This window comes from Cetorhinus maximus, chromosome 2 (assembly GCF_964194155.1).
Source record: "Cetorhinus maximus chromosome 2, sCetMax3.hap1.1, whole genome shotgun sequence".
In the NCBI taxonomy this organism is placed as follows: Eukaryota; Metazoa; Chordata; class Chondrichthyes; order Lamniformes; family Cetorhinidae; genus Cetorhinus; species Cetorhinus maximus.
This window is the reverse complement of record NC_135880.1, coordinates 29,253,486-29,275,179: the sequence shown is the minus strand read 5'-3', so window position 1 is coordinate 29,275,179 and position 21,694 is coordinate 29,253,486. Positions and strand designations below refer to the sequence as shown.

Genomic DNA, 21,694 nt, shown 5'->3' with positions numbered 1-21,694 from the left:
ATCAGTGGGCAAGACCCGGGTCACCAACATTAAATCCAGCCTCCTGTTTCTATAAGCTGCAATCTCTGCAGCATGCTGTAGGTGGGTAGTGAACTAGCTGTCCATGTGTTGTGAGCTCAAAGTCCACCTTGGCAAGCAATGAAATTGGATTCAATAAATCTCGTGACTTTGAGGCTAACACCAGAAAAAAGCAATAACTGGGAAAACTGCCAATTATCGCATCATGAATGGCCACAAACCCGTGATTGGCTCCCTCCTGCCCTCTAAGTGGCCTATTCAGTTATCGAACAATTATCACATAAGAAGGCACGTTCGCTACTTTCTCAGGCAATTGGGCACTGAGCAATAAATCCAAGCTTTCCAACATCATCCACATCTTGAGAACGAGTTAAAGAACAGTTGGAAATTTTCATGACAACGTGAATTCCCTCCTACATGGTGCAGTGGCTGGAGACAGCCTCTCTCCTCCTCCTCCTCCTCCCCACAACCACCAGCCACCCCCCACCCCCCTGCCCCATTCGTGGCAGCACTCAGGTAAAAGCAGCATGACAGGAGAGGGCAATGAAAGAGGCAGGAAATGGGAGAAATGTTTGACAGTGAAAGGAAAAGGGACAGAGAAATGGATGACAATAAACTTGAGAGGGAAGGAGGAAGTGAGGGGAATAGGTACAAGGGAAGAAGTTAGGAGGAAGGAGAAGAGCTTGGGAATGACTTTGGAATGATGGAGGAAGGAGGGTGCCAACATTAAGGGCAGTAGGGAATCTGCTGTGTAAACTGGGAGATAAGGTAAGTCACCCTGAACTGAGTGCATTGGGTGGGTGAACCTTACATTAAGAGGAAGAAATGCCAGATTGAGCTTGAGGGGGTAGTCCTTGCACACTGGGCATATATCGAACTGGGAGAGGTTTTAGGGAGGAAAGGAAAGTCAGCTTGAATTGGAGGTGGAGGATAAATAACAGCAGCTTGCATTGAGGGGAAGAAGGTAGGTTGGATCGGAAGAAAAATACTGACCTCAAGGAGAAGAGGGTTTGAAGAAAAATGCCAAACCGATTTTGAGAAAAGAAACAAGTCCCAGGCTGAATTATGGTCAAAGAGTGAAGAGGTGCCAGTACAAACTGAAAGGATTGGAGGGGGGAGAGAATGGGAGTGATTTTAACCCATCGTTTCTGGCACAAATTGGGTAGTCATACCATTAAGATTGCCTTTGAAAACTTACTATCCTATTTCTCCTCCATTCCTGCCCACCACTGCATTGATCGGGCCCTTCATTTAGATGGCTGAGTCACCTGCCTACCCTTGATGGGAGCCTCATTAATATATGTTGATTGGGGTTTTTACTTGGGGTTCAGGAAAACAAGCTACCAGGGAAGAACAAGGGGCTCTAAAAGCCAAGTTTTAAACTTATCTTTGGGAGACTAGGAGAGGCAGGGCTGCTGTTCCATATCCCATGCCCGGGCCATTGCTGCCCTTGGAAACTTTCCCTCCCACGGCACAAATGGAAGAAAATACACAGACTGATTATTCTGAACAGTTTAAGCTAGGGAATAGTGCACTCTAGGGAAATGTGCGTGCATTGAACTGTGACTAGAAACCAGGCTGGTTCTGGTCTGCTTTCAGAAGCCTCGGATGCCATACTTAACGCAAGTTTCCCCATTTATTTCAGCAGCAAAAGTTTAAAAGGCCAAGAATTCCTATCTACAGGGCATTCCTTATGTTAACAGGAACAAACAGCCAGCTGCATCTACATTCCCACAGGCTGGACTCTCATTACATTGACCTGTAGTTGGAATGTCTTCCCTTTAAACTGAATACAAGGATTATAGCTGTACCTGTCTGAAATGTGTCCGGAGATGAACGCGCCACTTGTCATCCCCAGAAAAATCACTGACATGGTAAAGGGACCTTTCCAATTGTTCTCACAAACTAGGTCCCACTGCAAGAAAGGCAGAATAAATAATTAAAATCACTCACATGCAAATTCTACTTTGGAAAAGAATCACTTCTTTAAAAAAAAAAGCATTAAAATATGCTATAAAATTCTTGTAAATCTTATCAGGTGAACTTGCTACCTTTGTTTCTATTTAACTGCATGTACAAATGCTCCAATTCACCCCAACTTATATCTTATCTCCTATTCTTATAGCATGGCGGGAGGTGACTCTCTAGCAACCAGTAGTCCTCTGCTATCTTACCCAAGTGGAAATTCTTCATTGGAACATATGGCTCATAAAATGACCATTTATCGCACTCTACTGATTTTTCTTTTAATCCAAGAATCACCTAGGGCAGGATCTTCCAGTCAGCAATTGGAGGCATGCCCGCTCCCGCACTTCCCCCACCGACGGGGGGAAAATTTTTCCCCTAGTCCCACTTTCTTGTTTGGTGCCAAGAAGTTATGGTCTCTGCTTCAATGACAGCTTGAGGCAAATAGTTCCATATTCTGACCACTAATGACATTTTTTTGCACAGCCCCTTGAAATATTTTTGTAATTATCTTAAATTTGAGACCTTTTATTACTATTTCATTGACCAGTGGAAGCAATTCTTCACTTTTCCTCTCTCTCTGGATATTGGGAACACTGCATTCAGAGCCCACCTATAGTTGCTCTGAGCCAGTGATGATGGGCATTTCTCCTTGAACTGCTGTAGTCCTTGTAGTGATGACAGCCCACAATGTTGCTAATTACTAAACTGCTGACCCACTCAGCTTCCCTTCCTGCTCTTCTTGAAAGCTACAGCCCCATCTTAAACCTTCGTTTCCTTTCCAAAGTAAACTCCTGAAACTGTGTCCATCTTTTCCATGACTCCAAGTTTGAATCCATCCAAATAAATGTCTGGCCTCGCCTGCTGCTGTCTAGGCCATAAGGTCTGCAATTCCCATACTTTCCCTTTCCACCTCCTCACTCCACCGTTTCACTTCCCTTAAGGCCCTCCTTAAAGCCCAGCTCTTCCGGCAAAATTTTTAACTCCCCCTTCTCATATTTCCTTCACTGGCTTCATGTCAACTTTTCTCTGATTATGCTTCTGCGAAAGGACGATTTATTCTACCGTTATAGGCACTATATAAATGCAAGCTTTTGTTGTTGTTTTGTCATTGAAATAGAGCACAGATTCCCACTGTGATATCTTGATATCTCCCTATGACTTGCAAATAGCATTATAGCTCAGGTTACAGAGATGAATCAAGTTTGATAAGAAGTTGAATTAAACCAAAGCAGGGACAAACCCAATAGGTTTCACTAGGTTCTGATGATTATCAACACAATAAATGTGTTCAAGTTCCAGTAGATCTTGGAAATAATAAGTTTAGTTTGGACCAGGTATCTGTGATTGAAAGTTTTAGCGTCAGATTGGATATCGACTTGATATCTACTAGCCTTAACTTATTAGCAGCCTGACAAAATAGACATACACGAAAAAATTCAAGCCTCTGAACCTGGATAGACGCTATGTGCTGAGCAATTTTGCTAGGGAACCACAAATATGGTCTCCTCTGAATTCCCAGTCTTCACTCAGCCATTCCGTATCAGTGCCAGATATCCTGCTAGCCTAAAGATCTACCTTCATATCTCATTAAGACTGCAGGGGAAAGAAAAGCCACAATGGTTGGAAACACCAGTTGTCAGTCTTCTATCCATCTTGTGATTGAATGTTGTTGTTCGGTTTGGGGGACCACAGAGAAATCCTATCTCTTACGCCTGGACAAATTACAGACCAAAGCCATACAAGGCTTGTTAAAAATGACTGGAATCCAGCATTTATGCTTTCACAGGAACATAGATAGCTTGTGAATTCTCAGCAAGACTGTGGCTGAAGCATTTCCACAGGGTTTCGGAGTGAAGCCAGATTGTCATGTTCATGCCAGATGCCCAAAATATTTTGGATCAATCCAAAAATGTGTGCACGGAATATTAGTGCCAGAATCTGATTTATCCCTTCTCCCACTGATGAATTCTCTCCCAGATCCAATATTACCTGGAATGCTGCCCAGGGTTAAAACGAAAAGTCAGTGAGCCAAAGTTGTCGCAGCATATTACACATTCTGCTATAGTTAAATCTGTAGCTACAGGAAGGCGGATAGTTTGTTTTAAAGATCTGTTCAAGCTAGCTTTAAAGGAAACTCCAAAGTAAACTAGGAAACTGGAAGTTCCTCGCTCTGTCATTTTCTTGTTTTCTTTCAGGTGAGAGGTGTTGGGTGGTTGGGGGTAGCGAGTGAAGTATAAGCTCCAATGTATATCAGCTGGGACTTAGTTGGCAGTACTATCACCTCTGGGTCACAAGGTTCTAGATTCAAGTCCACTCCAGGGTTTGAGCACCAAAAGCAATACTGACACTCCAGTGTAGTACTGAGGGAGTGCTGCATTATTGGAGGTGCCACCGTTTGGATGAGATGTTAAACCAAGGCCGCACCTGCCTCCTTGGGTGGATAGAAGGCAGTTCACCGGCACCGTCGCAAGGGCAATTAGGGATGGCAATAAATGCTGGCCTAGCCAGCAATGCCCACATTCTGTGAACGAATAAAAAAAAAATCCCATGACGCTATTTTGAAAAAGTATAGGGGAGTTATCCCAGTGTCCTCGTCAATACTGATCCCTAAATCAACATCACACAAACTGATTATTTTGTCATTATTTCCTTCCTTACTTACTTCCTTCCCTTCTTCCTTTCCTTGTGGGGTTACTTGGAAAAATGTGGCCCTAAACAACTCAACCCCTAAACCCACTGATCTCCTCACTACCTCCTTCTTCTTAACCCTTTCACACCCATCACTACTCCTATGTCTTCCCAAAGTTACCCATAAGACCATAAGACATAGGAGCAGAAATTAGGCCATTCAGCCCATCGAGTCTGCTCTGCCATTCAATCATGGCTAATAAGTTTCTCAACCCCATTCTCCCGCCTTCGCCCCGTAACTTTTGATCCCCTTACCAATCAAGAACCTATCTATCTCGGTCTTAAATACACTTAATGACCTGGCCTCCACAACCTTCTGTGGCAATGAATTCCATAGATTCACCACTCTCTGGCTAAAGATGTTTCTCCTCATCTCTGTTCTAAAAGGTCTTCCCTTTACTCTGAGGCTGTGCCCTCGGGTCCTAGTCTCTCCTACTAATGGAAACATCTTCCCCATGTCCACTCTAGCCAGGCCTTTCAGTATTCTGTAAGTTTCAATCAAATCCCCCCTCATCCTTCTAAACTCCATCGAGTATAGACCCAGAGTTCTCAAACGTTCCTCATATGTTAAGCCTTTCATTCCTGGGATCGTTCTCGTGAACCTCCTCTGGACCCTCTCCAGGGCTAGAAAATCCTTCCTGTGGTATGGGGCCCAAAATTGCTCACAATATTCTACATGTGGTCTGACCAGAGCCTTATAAAGCCTCAGCAGCACATCCCTGCTTTTATATTCTAGTCCTCTAGAAATAAATGCCAACATTGCATTTGCCTTCCTAACTACCGACTCAACCTGCAAGTTAACCTTAAGAGAATCCTGGACTAGGACTCCCAAGTCCCTTTGCACTCCAGATTTCTGAATTCTCTCCCCATTTAGAAAATAGTCTATGCCTCTATTCTTCCTACCAAAGTGCATGACCTCACACTTCCCCACGTTGTATTCCATCTGCCACTTATTTGCCCATTCTCCTAACCTGTCCAAATCCTTCTGCAGCCTCCCCGCCACCTCAATACTACCTGTCCCTCCACCTATCTTTGTATCATGTATCATCTGCAAACTTAGCCAGGGTGCCCTCAGTTACTTCATCTAGATCATTAATGTATAAAGTGAAAAGTTGTGGTCCCAACACTGACCCCTGCGGAACTCCACTAGTCACCGGCCGCCATCCTGAGAAGGACCCCCTTATCCCCACTCTCTGCCTCCTGCCAGACAGCCAATCTTCTATCCATGCTAGTACCTTGCCTCTAACAGCATGGGCTCTTATCTTACTGAGCAGCCCCCTGTGCGGCACCTTGTCAAAGGCCTTCTGGAAGTCCAAGTAGATAACATCCATTGGCTCTCCTTTGTCTAACCTACTCATTACCTCCTCAAAGAATTCTAACAGATTTGTCAGGCGTGACCTCCCCTTGATGAAACCATGCTGAAGTTCAACCCGTTCAACTTTTGCATTCTCCCCTCCCCCTTGACCCTCTAAATGATCCTATTCCTACTTACTCTCCGTAAGTACAGATGACAAGAGCTTCACTCCTTACAAGGCTGACCAGCCACATGCCTATTTCTGTGCTGTGCCACCTGCCTTGGAACACAACACATGCGATATAATTAATTCTTCAAAATGCAACTGGTGCTATTTTTTGAATTGAATTAACATTAACACGCACACCCTCTGTTACCCCTCCTCTTTCTCTAGTCTGTCTCTCTCTCTCACTCTCTCTGACCTCAATCGCCCTCTCTCAATCATGGAAATGCACTTTCTTTATGTTCACAGAGTACAAATCAAAAATTACAACCACTGAGCTTCTCTGTTTAAAAAAAATATACTCAATTACTTGACTCATGACTCTGGCAGCAGGATTAACTTTTCTGCACACCGGAAGCCTGATATTTCAGGTTACCCCTCAGGCTGTGGAGTTTTAACACTGGGGAAGAGGTCACTGAACCAGGTGATCTCTGATACAGGGGAGGGGGTGTGTTGGTAAGTTTTGACTCTAATCCCAGGGAGATCTGATCCCAGGCCTTGGGTGGAGTGCAGGGTTACGATCCCAGATATGGGTCAGTCTGATCCCAGACCCCGGGGAGAGGGGTACGATCTTGAGGGGGGAATATGGATAATTGTATAAGAGGTTCCGATGGTGGGGAGACTTTAGAGAAGCGGGAGGAAGTGCTCCTGCTCCTCCTGGTCCACATGCAAGGAGTGCTATCGAGGATCTCACCATAGCTACTGTGTTTCCCAAGGCTAGCAAAGCAGGCTTTGGGAATCCGAGGCTCCTTAATATATTGAAAATGGCAACCCGCCTCCTGGGGGCAGGTTGACTGCCCACCCCTTGTTCCACCTGAATAAAAGCTGGATATCAGTGGGTTGGAGCTGGGTCCTCAACATGTTTTCATCTTTCGGCCATTTAACCCATCCGCCCACCACTCACACCTAATCTGACCCACTCATCCCTATTAAAACTCGCCTCTTTCAAATTGGTTGGCTTACCTGCTCTCCAAATAATTTTGTAAAACAATTGAACAGAAACTCTTAGAAGTGCAAGAGAAACATCTCATCAGTACGCCTGGCTGAACATTACTGATGCAACTGGAAAACTAGGTTTGCTTGCTCAAAGAGCACAACCTGAATTCAGCTCACAGTGTCACCACTCTGGGCGAACACATTTATTCTATGCCCTAGGCTATCGGGAAAGGCTGGAGCCTTCAAATTACATTTAGCGGAGACATTTTAAAAAACAAAAGGCATTGCAAATAGATACATTTACCTATGTTAACGTAAATTGTGTAATATAAAAACAATTTTTAATTGTTAATTGGGCATTTCATTTCCTGAGAAAAATGGCAAGGAAGTTCATTTGAATGATTTGAGGATGCAATTAGGATGACAGGGCTTACATTGGCAAAGCTTATAATAAATGCTGACTTGGGAATTTATAATGTTAAAAAGTCACCACAAATGTATTAGAAAATGTCAGAGTCTGGAAGAAGAAACCGACAGATATATAATTTCAAATTTACATAGTTGCTTATGAGTCAAGAATAAGGCTTAGCATTTGCTATGATCTTCAATTTGGTAGCACTCTTGCCTCGATCACAAGGTTCTAGGTTCAAGTCCCTCTCCAGGGCTTGAGCACAAAAACCAGCTCTGAGGTCACGTATGCTCATCACTACCTCTTGGTTTTTATATTACATACCTTTTGTGATATAATATAGAATTCAATTAGCTTTTCATCCCTAAGGCCTGCAGGTCTTCAGGCACATCTCTGCCATAATTTGTACAGCAATGAAGTGGATAGGCCATGCATGAAGTTTTGTCAAGTCCCAGCCTCTGATGAAACTATGGACAGAATTGTCCCAGATTTGCACAAAGTGCAGTAGCAGGCGGGAAAAAAGTCGTTTTACCCTCCAGCCGCAATGATGGGTTTTCGCTCCATATCATCCCATTCCCGCCTCATTAATTATGCAGCCAGAGGAAACACGCCGTCTCGCTGGTGGGCCTCTGATTTGCCCGCCATGCCATTACCTCACAAAGGGCACCATATTTAAACTGCAGCAGCGCGCACACTTCTCAATGCTTGCAACCCGGGACTGCTCCAGTCACAAAAGCCAAGAATACTCCAGCACCCCCCCCTCATTCAATGACACATCCCTGGGATGCCTTTGGGACACCGTGAAAGACCGCTGCCATGTCCTCTACCCTGTCTTTGGCCACAGGAGGTCCATCAGTCTCACCACTCCAGCCTGGGAGGAGGTGGCAGATGTGGTCAGTGCCAATACTGCACACAAGAGATCAGCCATCCAGTGCAGAAAAAGGATAAATGATCTCATCCGTGGCGCCAGGGCAAAGCAACCATCTTATCACTCTAAACTCACACGCTCAAGCTCATCACACATTCACTGGCATCTCACTCACTGCCAGCTCAAGGGACATCACCACTTACACTCTCACACAAACCCTCAAATCTCTGTCTGGCCTTATCGCCTCTGGAGACTGCTTCCTCAACCTGCACCACCTTGAGGCCACTTGCACAGCTCAACATGTGCGCCCACACACACCTTGATATACCCTCCCTTCCCCAGTACAATCCTCCCCCTGCAGCATCTTCCCTTGCCTGAAGCCATTTCTCCCCCTTCCCCAAGCAAGCCCTATCCCTGCAGCCGTTGAAAAGCCAATCCCACTTTACGGCTGGACTGGTAGGTAGAGACCCAACCGTGATCCCCCCTAAAAGTGATATGGTGCTGTCTGTGAAGCCTGGCCCTAATGACCGTGAGTGCTGTCCAAAGCAAGGTAGGCAAACAAACCTTGAAGTCCCAAGCGAAGTGCAGCTCACCAGGTGCACGTCACTTATGTACAGTTGTGAAACACATTGGTGTGCAATCACGCTGATGTGTCCGGATGATCCAGTGAGGGGGGATAATTCTGGCGAACGGGGCTCATAACGAGATGCTGAATATTGAAATTAGGCTCCTGACGTGCAGCAGGGGAAAACATGGCCCCGCCATTAACAGGTGGAGCAGATGATCGCAAACTGGTTTCATGATGCTGTGAAACTGATTTTTGGCCTTCCCGCCATTTTGTGCCCCCCACCCCCACCTGCATGACACTCAACGCCAACGGGGCTGGAAAATTCCAGCCTATGTGTAGGATAATTTGGGATGCAGCCTCTGCCTAGCCAAAAAAATACCAGGAAAGGAGCCCCCAGGATGCAAGCAGCTTGAAAGGAGATGAATTGGCCTCCAAGCCAATGTAATTGTGGTCCTGGTTTGAATCTCCAAAAACCTCAGCCGGCCTAATGATGTAATTCGGCACCTTTTAAAGGGAGGTGTTGGAGGAAAAGAGTTTAAAGTTATGGACCAGTGGCACAGACAAAGCAGGGTAGACTTTCCAGATTTTCTGGTCCCCTCTACTTGGGTGGATATGTAAGATGCCTCCACGGTGCTACAGCTACACACCAGTAGTCTGAAAATGAGAAAACATCCCCTTTCACCCCAGAGATTTCAGCAGCGTCAACGACCTGCAGATGTTCAGGGCCAGTATGTCTATGCGCCTTTGGCTAAACGCAGCTAAGTCAGTACAGGCAGGGGATCGAATCTGGGTCCATTTGATTTGCCTTGTTTACTGCAAAGCTGGGCAATGCGCTTTGATGCTAATTTATCACATTTGAGTGCTTATTTCTTTCGGTTGTCTCATGCAGGATGTGCCAGTTATTTCTGATGCCAAATCTTAACATTCTTCAGTTGTTGTCTTAGCATTTTGCACACTCAACTCTGATTCTTCTGCTCCCTCTGGCTGTCCCACCAACTTCAAATGGTTCCTTTTCTGAAGATTTTCTGGATTTCCACTGAGTTTTCTTTTTATCCTGATGAAGCTTTGGCTTTCAGTCTCAAATGCTATTTTGTTTTATTCATCTGGCCCAGGTTCTGCCTTCGTGTCAACAGCCTGGTCTGAGATTAAAGAATTGTTTCTTGTCCATAATTTGTATTCTTCACTTGGCATGTGAGCAATGTGAGACTTAAGCAGCTCAACTCGGAAGTGTTTTATTTTCATGTGCTTTCACCTGCAACCCTCTGCCCCTTCCATTTTAGGGCAATTTTATTTTCAGTTCCATCTTGGTGAGACCAGTTCCTATTTATTTTTGGAGAAATGTGCACACATCCAGCGTTTCTGCTGCTAAAGACGGCTACAGCCTTTAAGTGACTCAGGAACTTTAAAATAGCACAGATCAGTTCTCATTTCAAGTCGGGTTCTGATGAAAGGTCATCAGGACCTGAAATGTTAACCCTATTTCTCTCCACAGATGCTGCCTGACCTGCTGAGTTTTTCCAGCGTTTTTTTTTTGTTTCATTTCAGTTTTCCAGCATTTCCTGCCTGGTGAAGACAGCGGGAATAAAAACACATTTAAGGCACGGTTTATTTGCTATACTTGTGGGGTCAGGAGGAGCCGGAATGCTTTTCAGGGCCCTGCCAGCAAAGTTTGGCCTCCCTTACTCCACACACTCTCCCACGAGACCCTGCCAGATCTTTGGCTCTTTCCCACAACTTGTTTCTTGATGTTGAGCATCCATTTCAATGCTAGAAGCCGCCCGAGCTTTCGCTCCCATCTTTGGAGACCGGGAGTTAAAATCACCTGGCTTCAGGTTGCCAAGGTTGGTGGTGGGGATTGTTGGCACTCAATTCTCACTCACCCCAGTTCCACTTCATTAAAATCCGGCGACCAGAAAATTTGTCTTTCACATTGTCCACTTCTCCCAGCCACTTTTTTTTGCAATGAAATGGTTTATTACATTAATTTGTAAAGATTGCTAAAAGACACTCAAAAACTAACCATTGTGCATTGCAAAATACTGGGTTACTTTGGAAGCAGCAGGCAATCTGAGCACAAAGTACACTAGTGGTTTGAAGTGAAGTTTACATTCAAACTCATTCACAAAGTCACAGATGTAAACATTTCCAATAGCTAGCACGATCAGGAAACATCATAGAACAGAATTGTATATTCCTTTTACTTTAGACTAAAATACATTCCTTTATGTATTTAACATGTTGCAGCTTTATTAACTCTGGCTGAAATTGGGTATATTAACAACAACAACTTACATTTATATAGCGTCTTTAACATAATGTCACAAGGTGTTTCCCAGGAACATAATGGCCTGTAACTTCCGAGCTCCGTGACATCATAACTGGGGGGGGACCCCAAAGATGCACAGGGGAACCCCCCGACATACCCCCAACCCCCCACCCCACCCCGAAGGTCCCCACGTAAGGATTGCACGGCAATTGCCCAGGAGGTTCAGACTTCCGCTGGGCCTTTAAACCTACCTGCTTTGTGGCAGCTAGCGCTGTAAAAAGGAAGCGTGACTTCCTTACCTCCGACTCACCTGTCCTCGACACAAGGCCTCAGAAACCTGCTGCACCACACTGTTCAGGCCCAGCCTGAGTTCGAAGGTCGGGTGAGAAAGGAGGGTCTTCATTTCCAGGGTGGGGGACGGAGTGGCAATCCAACTCTGATTGCAACTCCACGGAAGTTACGGGCTAATAAAACAAAGTACGACACTGAGACAAATAAAGAAATATTAGATAAGATGATCAAAAGCTTGGTCAAAGAGGTATGTTTTAAGAAGTGTCTTAAAGGAGGAAAGTGAGGTAGAGGGACAGAGAGGTGGTAGGGAGGGAATTCCAGAGTTCAGGGCCTAGACAGCTGAAGGCACGGCCACCAATGATGAAGCAATTATGATCAGGAGTGCACAAGAGACCAGAATTAGCAGAGTGCAGGTATCTCAGAGGATTGTGGGGTTAGAGGAAATTACAGAGATAGGGAGGGACAAAGCCATGGAGGGACTGGAAAACAGGATGAGGATTTTTAGATCAAGATATTGCTTGACCGGGAGCCAATTTAGCTCAGCAAACACAAGATTGATAGGGGAGCAGGGCTTGCTGTAAGTTAAGACAAGGGCAGCAGAGTTTTGGATGACCTCAAGTTCACAGAGGGCAGAACGTGGGAGACCAGGCAGGAGTGTGTTGGAACTGTCAAGTCTAGAGGAAATTAGTATGTGAGTGAGGGTTTCAGCAGCAATGAGCTGAGACAGGGCAAAGTGGGGCAATGTTAAGGAGGTGGAAATAGGAGGTCTTAGTGATGGCACGAATGTCAGGCTGTTGCCAGGGAAAGAGATGGGTTCGGTAGCTAGGAAACACAGTTTGGAGAGGGGACCCGAAACAATGGGTGGAATCGTCCCAGATTTGCACTAGTGTGTTAATGGGCAGGTAAAATGACGTTTTACCTGCCGGCCGCGATGGTGGGTTTTCATGCCCTATTGTCCCAAACCCGCCACATCATTTATGCACTCCCAGGAAACACGACCTTTCCATAGTGAGCTGGCCTGCCATCACCTCGCCGTTTCATCACGCGAGGCACCATATTTAAAGTTCAGCCACGCGCACACCTCTCAGAGCTTCCAGCCCATTACTGCTGCAAAGAAGACATGGCTCTGAAAGGCAAAATGACTACAGACCCCGGTTCAGCGATACGTCACTGGAACACCTTTTGGATGCCATGGAGTCCTGCCGGGATGTCCTCTACCCCTGCTCTGGCCGCAGGATGGGCAGCAACCTCAATAATCCGGCTTGGGAGGTGGTGGCAGCAGTAGTCAGCGCCGAAGCCCTTCAAAAGAGGACAGCCACCCAGTTCCGCAAGAGGATGAATGATCTCCTCTGTTCCACCAGGGTAAGTCACTCTTCTCATCACTCTCAACTCACACACTCGCAAACCTATCACACATCCACAGGGATCTCACTCACTGCCATCTTATGGAAAGTCACCATTCACTCTCTCACACACACCGTCATTATCCTCATCCTGTCCATGGGACCACTCACCACCCACACATGCCAGGCATACTTATCATCTGGCCTGGTGGGCATCCTGCTTACACTCTCTCTATTCATACAGAACAATCTGTCACAAAACAACAGGGAGAGGTCTCAGGCCGGAATGCCTGAAATCAAGATCACCACCGACTTTGAAAACAGAACCATCCAGCTGGCCAGCGCTGATCTGGACTGGTTCTGTGCTGATGGTGAGGTCGGCGCTGCTCTACCAAGTGAGGATCCAGCAGCACAACATACATCAGACCACCATGCCGTGAGTAATGTGTCCTGTTTTAAAGGCCACTGCCATGCACTAATTATCTCCCCTTGCTTCCGCAGGCACATCTGGGGAACAGCCAAATGAATTCATGGTCTAGGGCCTCCAACAAGGCCCGAAGAAACCTCTGAAGAGGAACCTAAAGGCACCCTCCCTGAAGTCCCATCACAGCGCTCACCCACACCCTCCACCAGCGCAGAGACACACACCTCGGTGGGACCTAGCTTTAGAGTAGCTTCAGGATCACAATCTGGTGAGCACATTACACTGTGTGATCCACAGCAAGTGGCAGGGACTTCCCCTGGTGTCTGGCACTCCGAGGACTGCTGGAGGCCAGAAATTTGCTGAATCCAAGCCAGATGTTGAGCCTCTGGACTCGGTCATGTCACAATTGCTGGAGCTGCAAAGGCAAGCTCAGGAACATCAGGAAGGGATGTTCGCTTCACTCCTCAGATTGCAAGGCACGATGGAAGAGTCCGTCCGCCTTCACTCTAAGATGATAGCACTGACATGCCACTGCACCGAGGTCAACACGTAGGATGGCGGCTGCCATGGACACCTTGGTCCAAGATGTCGCTCCTGCACTGCTGCGCGGAGTCAGCTCTATGCGATAGTTGGCCTCCAACAGTGTGTATGCGAGAGGGATGCTGAGCAGCTCACTCTCACTCCAACTACCCCTTCTCCTCAAGGAGTCAGCCCGGGGCCCTCGGGCACCCATAGGGAGGAGGATCAGCAGATGCACACTCCAGGGCCATCCACCCAGATGATTCCAGGAGTGTCCGGCCCATCTGACTCCCCTCTTCCTGTGACCTCAGCAGCTCCAGCTCCACAGGCCGAGGAGGATGCCACTGCCACACAGCAGGACCCCAAAAGCAGGCCAGGACCTCCAAGTCTCAGTCCTCCAGGGGACATCTGCCAAGGTCATCACAGACAGGGCATAGCAGTCAGCAGGCTGCCTCCAACTCTGCTGTGGATGTCCGGGGAGCACCAACACACAGCAGCAGGGTTGGGGAAGGTAAGAAGAATGAGTTGCACAGCCTGGGCATGGCTGTTAATCACTTGAACATACTGTTCTCTATTGTCAATAAACTCCCAAGAATGTCTCCCTGCCTATGGCTCCTTGTTCTGATGAGCAGTGTTCTTGTCGCTCAGATGTGAAGCCTTTCTGCACAAGATAAAGGCCCATTGAGTCTGCACTGACATGTGAGAAACACCTGACCTACCTACCTAATCCCATTTACCAGCACTTGGCCCATAGCCTTGAATGTTATGACGTGCTAAGTGCTCATCCAGGTACTTTTTATAGGATGTGAGGCAACCCGCCTCCACCACCCTCCCAGGCAGCACATTCCAGACCGTCACCACCATAAGGAAGAGGGACTCTTCCCTATGCTTTGTGCAGCCTCCAGACCAAAGTGATGGTACAGCCTCACACCCCCTGAAAACATTACTGATGCCTGCACCTCGACGGTGCTGGTCATTGCTGCCAGAATGTAGTGGGCGGGTGCCACAGAGTTCTCTCATTCTCTCCGTGTGCTCTCAGCACCTTTAAGGTGGGGCTGGCCCACATCTCTTCAGCATCTGTGACCAGTGATGCTGTGCTCCTGAAGGGTTCAGGTGCTGAAGGCGGACAAAGGATCAAATGCTTCTAAAGTTTCATGGCTGCATCCCTATGATATGACCCTGATCACAGCACACAAGCGAGCTGCCCTTGGCCAGACAGGAGTCAGACACTCTCAGAGGTTCTGTGAAGATCTATGGAGTGTCATCACTGCATGTCATCATCTTCCTCCTGCAATCGAGCGACTATTAGGGTCTCCACTGCATCCGCAGGACAGGATCATTCTCACAGAGGGTATTCGTGCTGCCATAAGCCAGACTGGAGTCAAATGTTCACAGATGCAATGTGAGGATCTATGGTGTCACCTCACTGCATGTCGTTATCATCCTCCATAAATCTAGAAGCTATGAGGGCCTCCTGAGCGCATCTGTCTCATCAAGCCAGTGCTAGGGCCTCATCGCATCATCTTCACCTCCGAGGAACTCCTCACCCTCATCCCCATTGGCATCCTCCTCACTGGAGGAGACAGGATCACAGAATCACAGAATCACACAGTGCAGAAGAGGCCCTTCGGCCCATCGAGTCTGCACCGACACGTGAGAAACACCTGAACTACATACCTAATCCCATTTACCAGCACTTGGACCATAGCCTTGAATGTTATGACATGCCAAGTGCTCATCCAGGTACTTTTTAAAGGATGTGAGGCAACCCACCTCCACCACCATCCCAGGTAGTGCATTCCAGACCGTCACCACCCTCTGGGTAAAAAAGTTTTTCATCACATCCCCCCTAAACCTCCTGCCCCTCACCTTGAACGTATGTCTCCTCGTGACTGACCCTTCAACTAAGGGGAACAGCTGCTCCCTATCCACCCTGTCCATGCCCCTCATAATCTTGTACACCTCGATCAGGTCACCCTCAGTCTTCTCTGTTCAAATGAAAACAACCCAAATCTATCCAACCTCTCTTCGTAACTTAAATGTTTCATCCCAGGCAACATCCTGGTAAATCTCCTCTGCACCCCCTCCAGTGCAATCACATCCTTCCTATAATGTGGCAACCAGAACTGCACACAGTACTCCAGCTGTGGCCTCACCAAGGTTCTATACAGAGGCAGCTCCTCCATCTCCTCCTCAACTAGCTCATCTCCCCATTGCAGCTTCAGGTTGTAAAGGGCGCAGCAGACAACGATGGCACGTGACACCTTCTGCGGAGTGTATTGCAGGGCTCCACCAGACCAGGCACCGGAACCCAATCTTCAGCATCCCGATGGTCTGCTCCACCAAGTTGTGAGCTGCAGCATGAGCCTCATTATAGCATCGCTCTGCTGCAGTCTGAGGCTGCCACACAGGTGTCATCAGCCATGGCCTGTGCAGGATGCCCTTGTCCTCCAGGAGCCATCCCTGCAGCCTCTGTGGACCCTGGAAGACCCCAGGGATCTGTGAGCGACTGAGGATGTAGGTGTCGTGCACACTCCCTGGAATCCATACGCACACCTGCAGGATGTGTTTGTGGTGGCTGCACAACAGCTGCACATTCAGCAAATGGAACCCCTTGCAGTTAATGTGGTTCACCATGTGTTGTGACAGAGATCTAAGTGCCACGTAAGTGCCAACGATGGCACCCTGCACCTATGGGAAACCCAAGATCTGGGTGACTCCAATCGCTCTTGCATCCTGGCTCTCCTGGTCCTGGGCAAAATACACAAAGTTGTGTGCCCTCGCAAAGATGGCATCCGTGACCTCATGAATGCATTTGTGGGTGGAGGCTTAAGAAATCCCACAGAGGTCACCTGCGGAGCCCTGAAAGGAGTCACTGGCGTAGAAATTGAGCGCCGCGGTCACTTTCACAGCCACTGGCAGTGGATGCCCTCCATGACCCCATGGCGCCAAAACCTGCAGGAGCTGGCAGTTGTGACCGACCAGTTCCCTGGACATGCGCAATCTTCGGTGGCACTGGTTCTTGGTCATCTGCAGAAACGACAGGCAGCGCCGGAAGACCCTGGGTGTCGCTAGGCGCCGACCAGCGGCGGCTCACTGTGGCTCTTCAGTGGCGTGTGCGAGAGTGTCAGTGGCCCTGCTTCCTGAGGTTGCTGCTCCTGCCTCTGTGCAGCCAGGTGCCTCAGTCACTCTCTCCTCTGCCATCTTTACTTTCTGTATGCCATCAGGCATACAGCTAGTTCACCAGGCTCCATGATGCTGATGTACTCCTGCAGGATGAAAGAGAGAGACATATGGTTAGCATGGGTGTACAAAGAACCTGTCCTGGTTAAGTGTGAAGATCCCTCAATACTTCCTGGAGAGTGCTGGCCACCACTTGGATGACCAGAGATTAATGCGCTGCATGGCTGCCCAAAACCCCACCCACCTCCGCCCCACTCCACCCAACCAATTGGTGGCAGCTTTGCCCGCTGGACTGCATGCTGTGCTCTCAGCTCAGGCACAGGCATTCTCCTAACCCGCACTGCAAGACTGCACTGTTAGCTTGACCCATGGGGGAAACTGGTCCAAACCGGGATGATTTGCAACCCATTGCAAGGGGCTGTGAGCGGCTCCAGCAGTGACTGCTCCATGGCCAGCATTTGCAAGAAGATTGTAAAATGTGTGTTGTCCAACTGCTCTGCAGTCCACTAAAACACTCATGACTTTGCAGTCTGTGCCAGGGGGTGGAGGGGGTGTTGGGGGGGGTGAAAATCTTTGGAGCACTTGGTGGCACTTTGATGCCACTGCATTGCTTGAGTGGGCAGATAAGCTAGAAGCCTCACTCCAATCATATCAATGTGGCAGTGTCTGAACTGTCTGAGTTGCAGAGGAAGGGACACTTTCTACAGGTTTTCCTAATGCTTGGCCACGTCCCTCTCCCACCCTACCCCACCCCCCCCACCCCCCCCCCCCCCCCCCCCCCCCACCCCCACCCCCCCCCCACCCACCACCGACCCCAAATGCTTCTGTGGTATATTTAACGGCAGGGCTGCCCTTAACTCTGACCTCCCCACAAGCCACCTCAATGGCTGAGCTGCCCGTGCCCCCACTCATCCCCCACCCCCGCACAAGTCGCCTCAACGGCTGGGCTGCCCTTAACCCCGACCCCCCCCAATGACCTTCAAGCTTGAAGTCCAACACACGACCATGGTGAGCGCTGCGCAACGTTACTGTGTACTCACCCCCCGAGTTCCCCTCAAGGTGCAGCCCGCCAAGTGCACGTCGCTTATGTGCTGTTGTGAAACACATCGACGTGCTTTCCCACACCGACGTGGACAGCCGATCCAGCAGCGGGAGGCGATTCCAGAGGGCTGGCCTAATAATGACGTGCTGATGGTATTACACTGAGGTTCCCAATGTCCGATGGCAGGAAACGCGGCCCATCATCGGTGGGCTGAGCGGAAAATTGCGAACTGGTTTCACGCCATTGTGACACCGAGTGCGCCATATTGTCCGCTCGCGCCACCGAACACGCCCGATGCTGGCAGGCACAGAAAATTCCACCCATTGGGCGGGGTTTTCCACACCCACCCGCTGCCGGAATCTTCCGGCCCTGCCGCAAGTCAATGGCCTTCTGTCTGGACCGCCGCCTCACCCGCGATGGCGCCGGAAAATCCCGGCCAATTACTTCAGTCTTCCCAATATTTAATTGTTGGAAATTTCTACTCATCTAGTATTGGATGCCTGATAAACAATCTGAAATTTAGCACCAGTGGAGGAGTTGAGAGTGGTGGTGCTAAGGTAGAACCGGATGTTGACAGCGTACATGTGAAAACTAACACTGAGCTTTCAGATGATATTGTTGAGGGGCAGCATGTAGATGGCAGATAGAACGGAGGCATGGATAGGTGGGGGACACCAGAGGTAACGGTATGGGAGCAGGAAGGGAAGCCATTGCAAGTGATTCTCTGGTCATCATCAGATAACTAAGAATGGAACCACATGAGCGCAGCCCCACTCAGCTAGACGACAGTGGAGAGGCACTGGAGGACGATGGTGCGGTCAACCATGTCAAAGGCCGCAGACAGGTTGAGAGGGGTGAGGAGGGAACGTGTCACAAAAACAGAAAAATTTTAAATTAATGTCTGGTCCACCACCAGTGAGTAACCTGATTTTAAATCACCGAAAGTGGCTTAAAAAAAACTATACTCCAGTTACCAGTTTCATTGGTGTCCCTTGTTAGTTTCTTAGTAAATTTTTTTTTATTAGTTTAATGCTTTTATAATGTGCTTAGTAGAGGCTGTGCAACCAAAAACATCTTAATTCGAAGATCCTCTTTAAAGGGACACAAATGGTCACAATCGGTGGAAACCTGCCATGTTCATTCATTCAATCGGAGGACAGGGCGGGTTTTGTGAGTGTGGCCAGTTTCCATCATGAAGATTCTTAAACCAGCATAAAGGACCACAAAACCAGATTTGGATTGGATGCAACTTTCACTCAGAATTCCCTGACATTTGATGCTGGTTTGGCCAATTTCAGGTAAATTGCAATGGAAACTGGTGGAAAATCTAGTCCGTGGCATGCAAATTTGGTTTAAAGTCAATTTATGTATATTTATGTGTCCCTTCGTGGTTCGCCACGGTGACATGGTAGAGAGGGTCGGGTGCCCCAATGATCCCTTGCACATTGCCTTCAGGAGCTCCTTGGTCCTGGTAGGGCCACCCCATGGCAGCAAGGCCTGAGAGAGGTGCCAGACAAAGTGTGGTCCAAAAGCTCCTCAGTTGTAGAACAAGCGAAGGAAGACTGTGCACCTCAATGGCTGTGAAGCCAGAAGAAGGCTGCAATGGCTTCAGGTTCGACACGTCATAGAAATATGACCACCAATATATCAAGATCGTGTGGACGATGACAGTGCCCCAAGGTCCCCAGTTAAATAAAGGCTTCTTCTACGGTTCTCATCAAAGATCATCTGCCCTCTGGTGGCAGTATTAAATACTGCCTAGTTGGAAAACTCTTTAATCTCAGTCGCCCCCATGCCACAACTAAACTGACCATCATAGACATACATGATATACAGTTTTCGGATGACTGCAGTGTTGTTGCCCATTCCGCACCAGATTTGCAACCCACTCTCAATCCCTTCAATTCTGTATACAAGAGATTCAGCCTTTCCTTGAACGTTGCCAAAACAGAACTCATATATCAACCTCTTCCTGGTCAGCCAAATATTCACCTCCCTTATATGTCGAAGGAGAGAATCCGGAATATATTGAGCTCTTCCCATACCTTGGCAGCCACCTCTCTCAAAAGGCCACTATTGACGAGGAAATCCAACAATGGGATCAGCCGCGCCAGCTCAGTCTTCTATAAATTATGACAGCGTGAGTTTGACAACAAAGACCTCAGCAAGTCAGCAAAAGTCCTAGTGTACAGAACAGTTGTCATCACCAAACTTATGTACTGCAGTGAGACCTAGACTGTGTATCAGTGATACATAATAGCATTGAGTAATTACATCAGCAATGCCACTGTCACATCCTCCAGATTCAAAGAGGGGACTGTCAAACAAACGCTAGTGTCCATCTTGAAGCCAGCTCCACAACAATTCAGGCAAAACTCTTGCAAATCAACTTCAGTGGACTGGACACTGTGTCTGGATGGCCAAAAAGAACCCCCCCCACCCCCGCCAGCTCTTGTTTTCTCAACTCTCAAATGGCCAAAGTTCTAGACAGGGACAAATAAAACACTTCAAAGACACTCTGAAGCTCTCCTTGAAGCGTGGCAGCATTTACATTATTGACTAGGAGGAGCTTGCTACCAATCATTCAAAATGATGACAACTTATCATCAAGCTGCATCACACTTTAAAGTCACAACGTCTTAATGATGAGGCAGAGTGGCGGCAGAGAAGGAAAGTAAAAGAAGCAAATCCTGCACTCTGGATCCTACACCCTCATGGAACGTCCTGTTCCATGTGCCAAGTGATCTGTGGGTTGAAAATCAACCTGTTTAGTCACATGAAGGCCCATAGCAGAAACTCATGATCCTTAGTAGATACCATCCTTGAATCAGGGGACAGCCGATGTTGACTTATGCGTCCAAGAGCCCTAAAGTTCTCTAACCTCATAAGAAGTAAGCTATAATGAATGCTCTTTAACCTAACACAGGTGGTCACAATATTCAGTTCTGTGGGGGCCGTGCATGCCATTTTAATACCGGAGTGACATGCACGGCATACGTGCACACTTCCGGTACAGCCAGGTCGAGTGGGCATTGCAGGTATGCTAAGTAGGCAGATTGTGACATCAGTCAGCATCTAACGTTGATTTGACATCAGTGCTGTCGTTCTTTTCCTCACCATCCTAATTGACACCGTCTCTTAAGCACACACAGCTGAACATGTGAAGGACGCCCTCACCAAAGGTCTCATCAACAGCTTTCAGGTTAGTTGCTGATTACCTTCTACTGCCTCTGTTTAAGTTTATGGAAGTGCTGGGTACTCGGATGAGTTGGTTACAGTTGGTAAGGTCTGCAGGGAGTGGTGCTGCAGTTGGGGAAGACATTGTTTGTGACTACAGGGGCTCTGGGCATACCAATTGTTCCCATCATGGGTGCCAGGGTAGCAGACTGCCTCGGGCTGCAACATGAGAAGGAAATGGTGCAGAGGCAGCAAATCAGAAGATAGGCTGCTCACAGAGGGGGGAAGAGGAGCAGATGAAGGGCTCATCGCAGGAAGCTGATCTGCCAGGAACACTCTCCTTACCTCCATTTAAACCAGGAGCATTGTTTGCATCCTTTGAGAGTCACAAAGGAAGTGCTCAAAGAACTCTGCCACCTCATGAAACCAGGCCTCCGGCTTCAGAGCAGGATGAGAACCGTATTGCCAGTGGCTATG

The 21,694-nt window shown here is 48.0% G+C and overlaps 1 protein-coding gene across 1 annotated transcript in view; it reads right to left on the bottom strand.

Moving 5' to 3' along the window:
• LOC144692826 (organic cation/carnitine transporter 2-like) overlaps nt 1-21,694 on the bottom strand; it is a 109,601-nt gene that overhangs the window by 66,805 nt on the left and 21,102 nt on the right. The window contains exon 2 of the mRNA XM_078561903.1: nt 1,830-1,933. Within this exon, the coding sequence (XP_078418029.1) occupies nt 1,830-1,933 (104 nt within the window). The remainder of the gene's footprint in view (nt 1-1,829; nt 1,934-21,694) is intronic.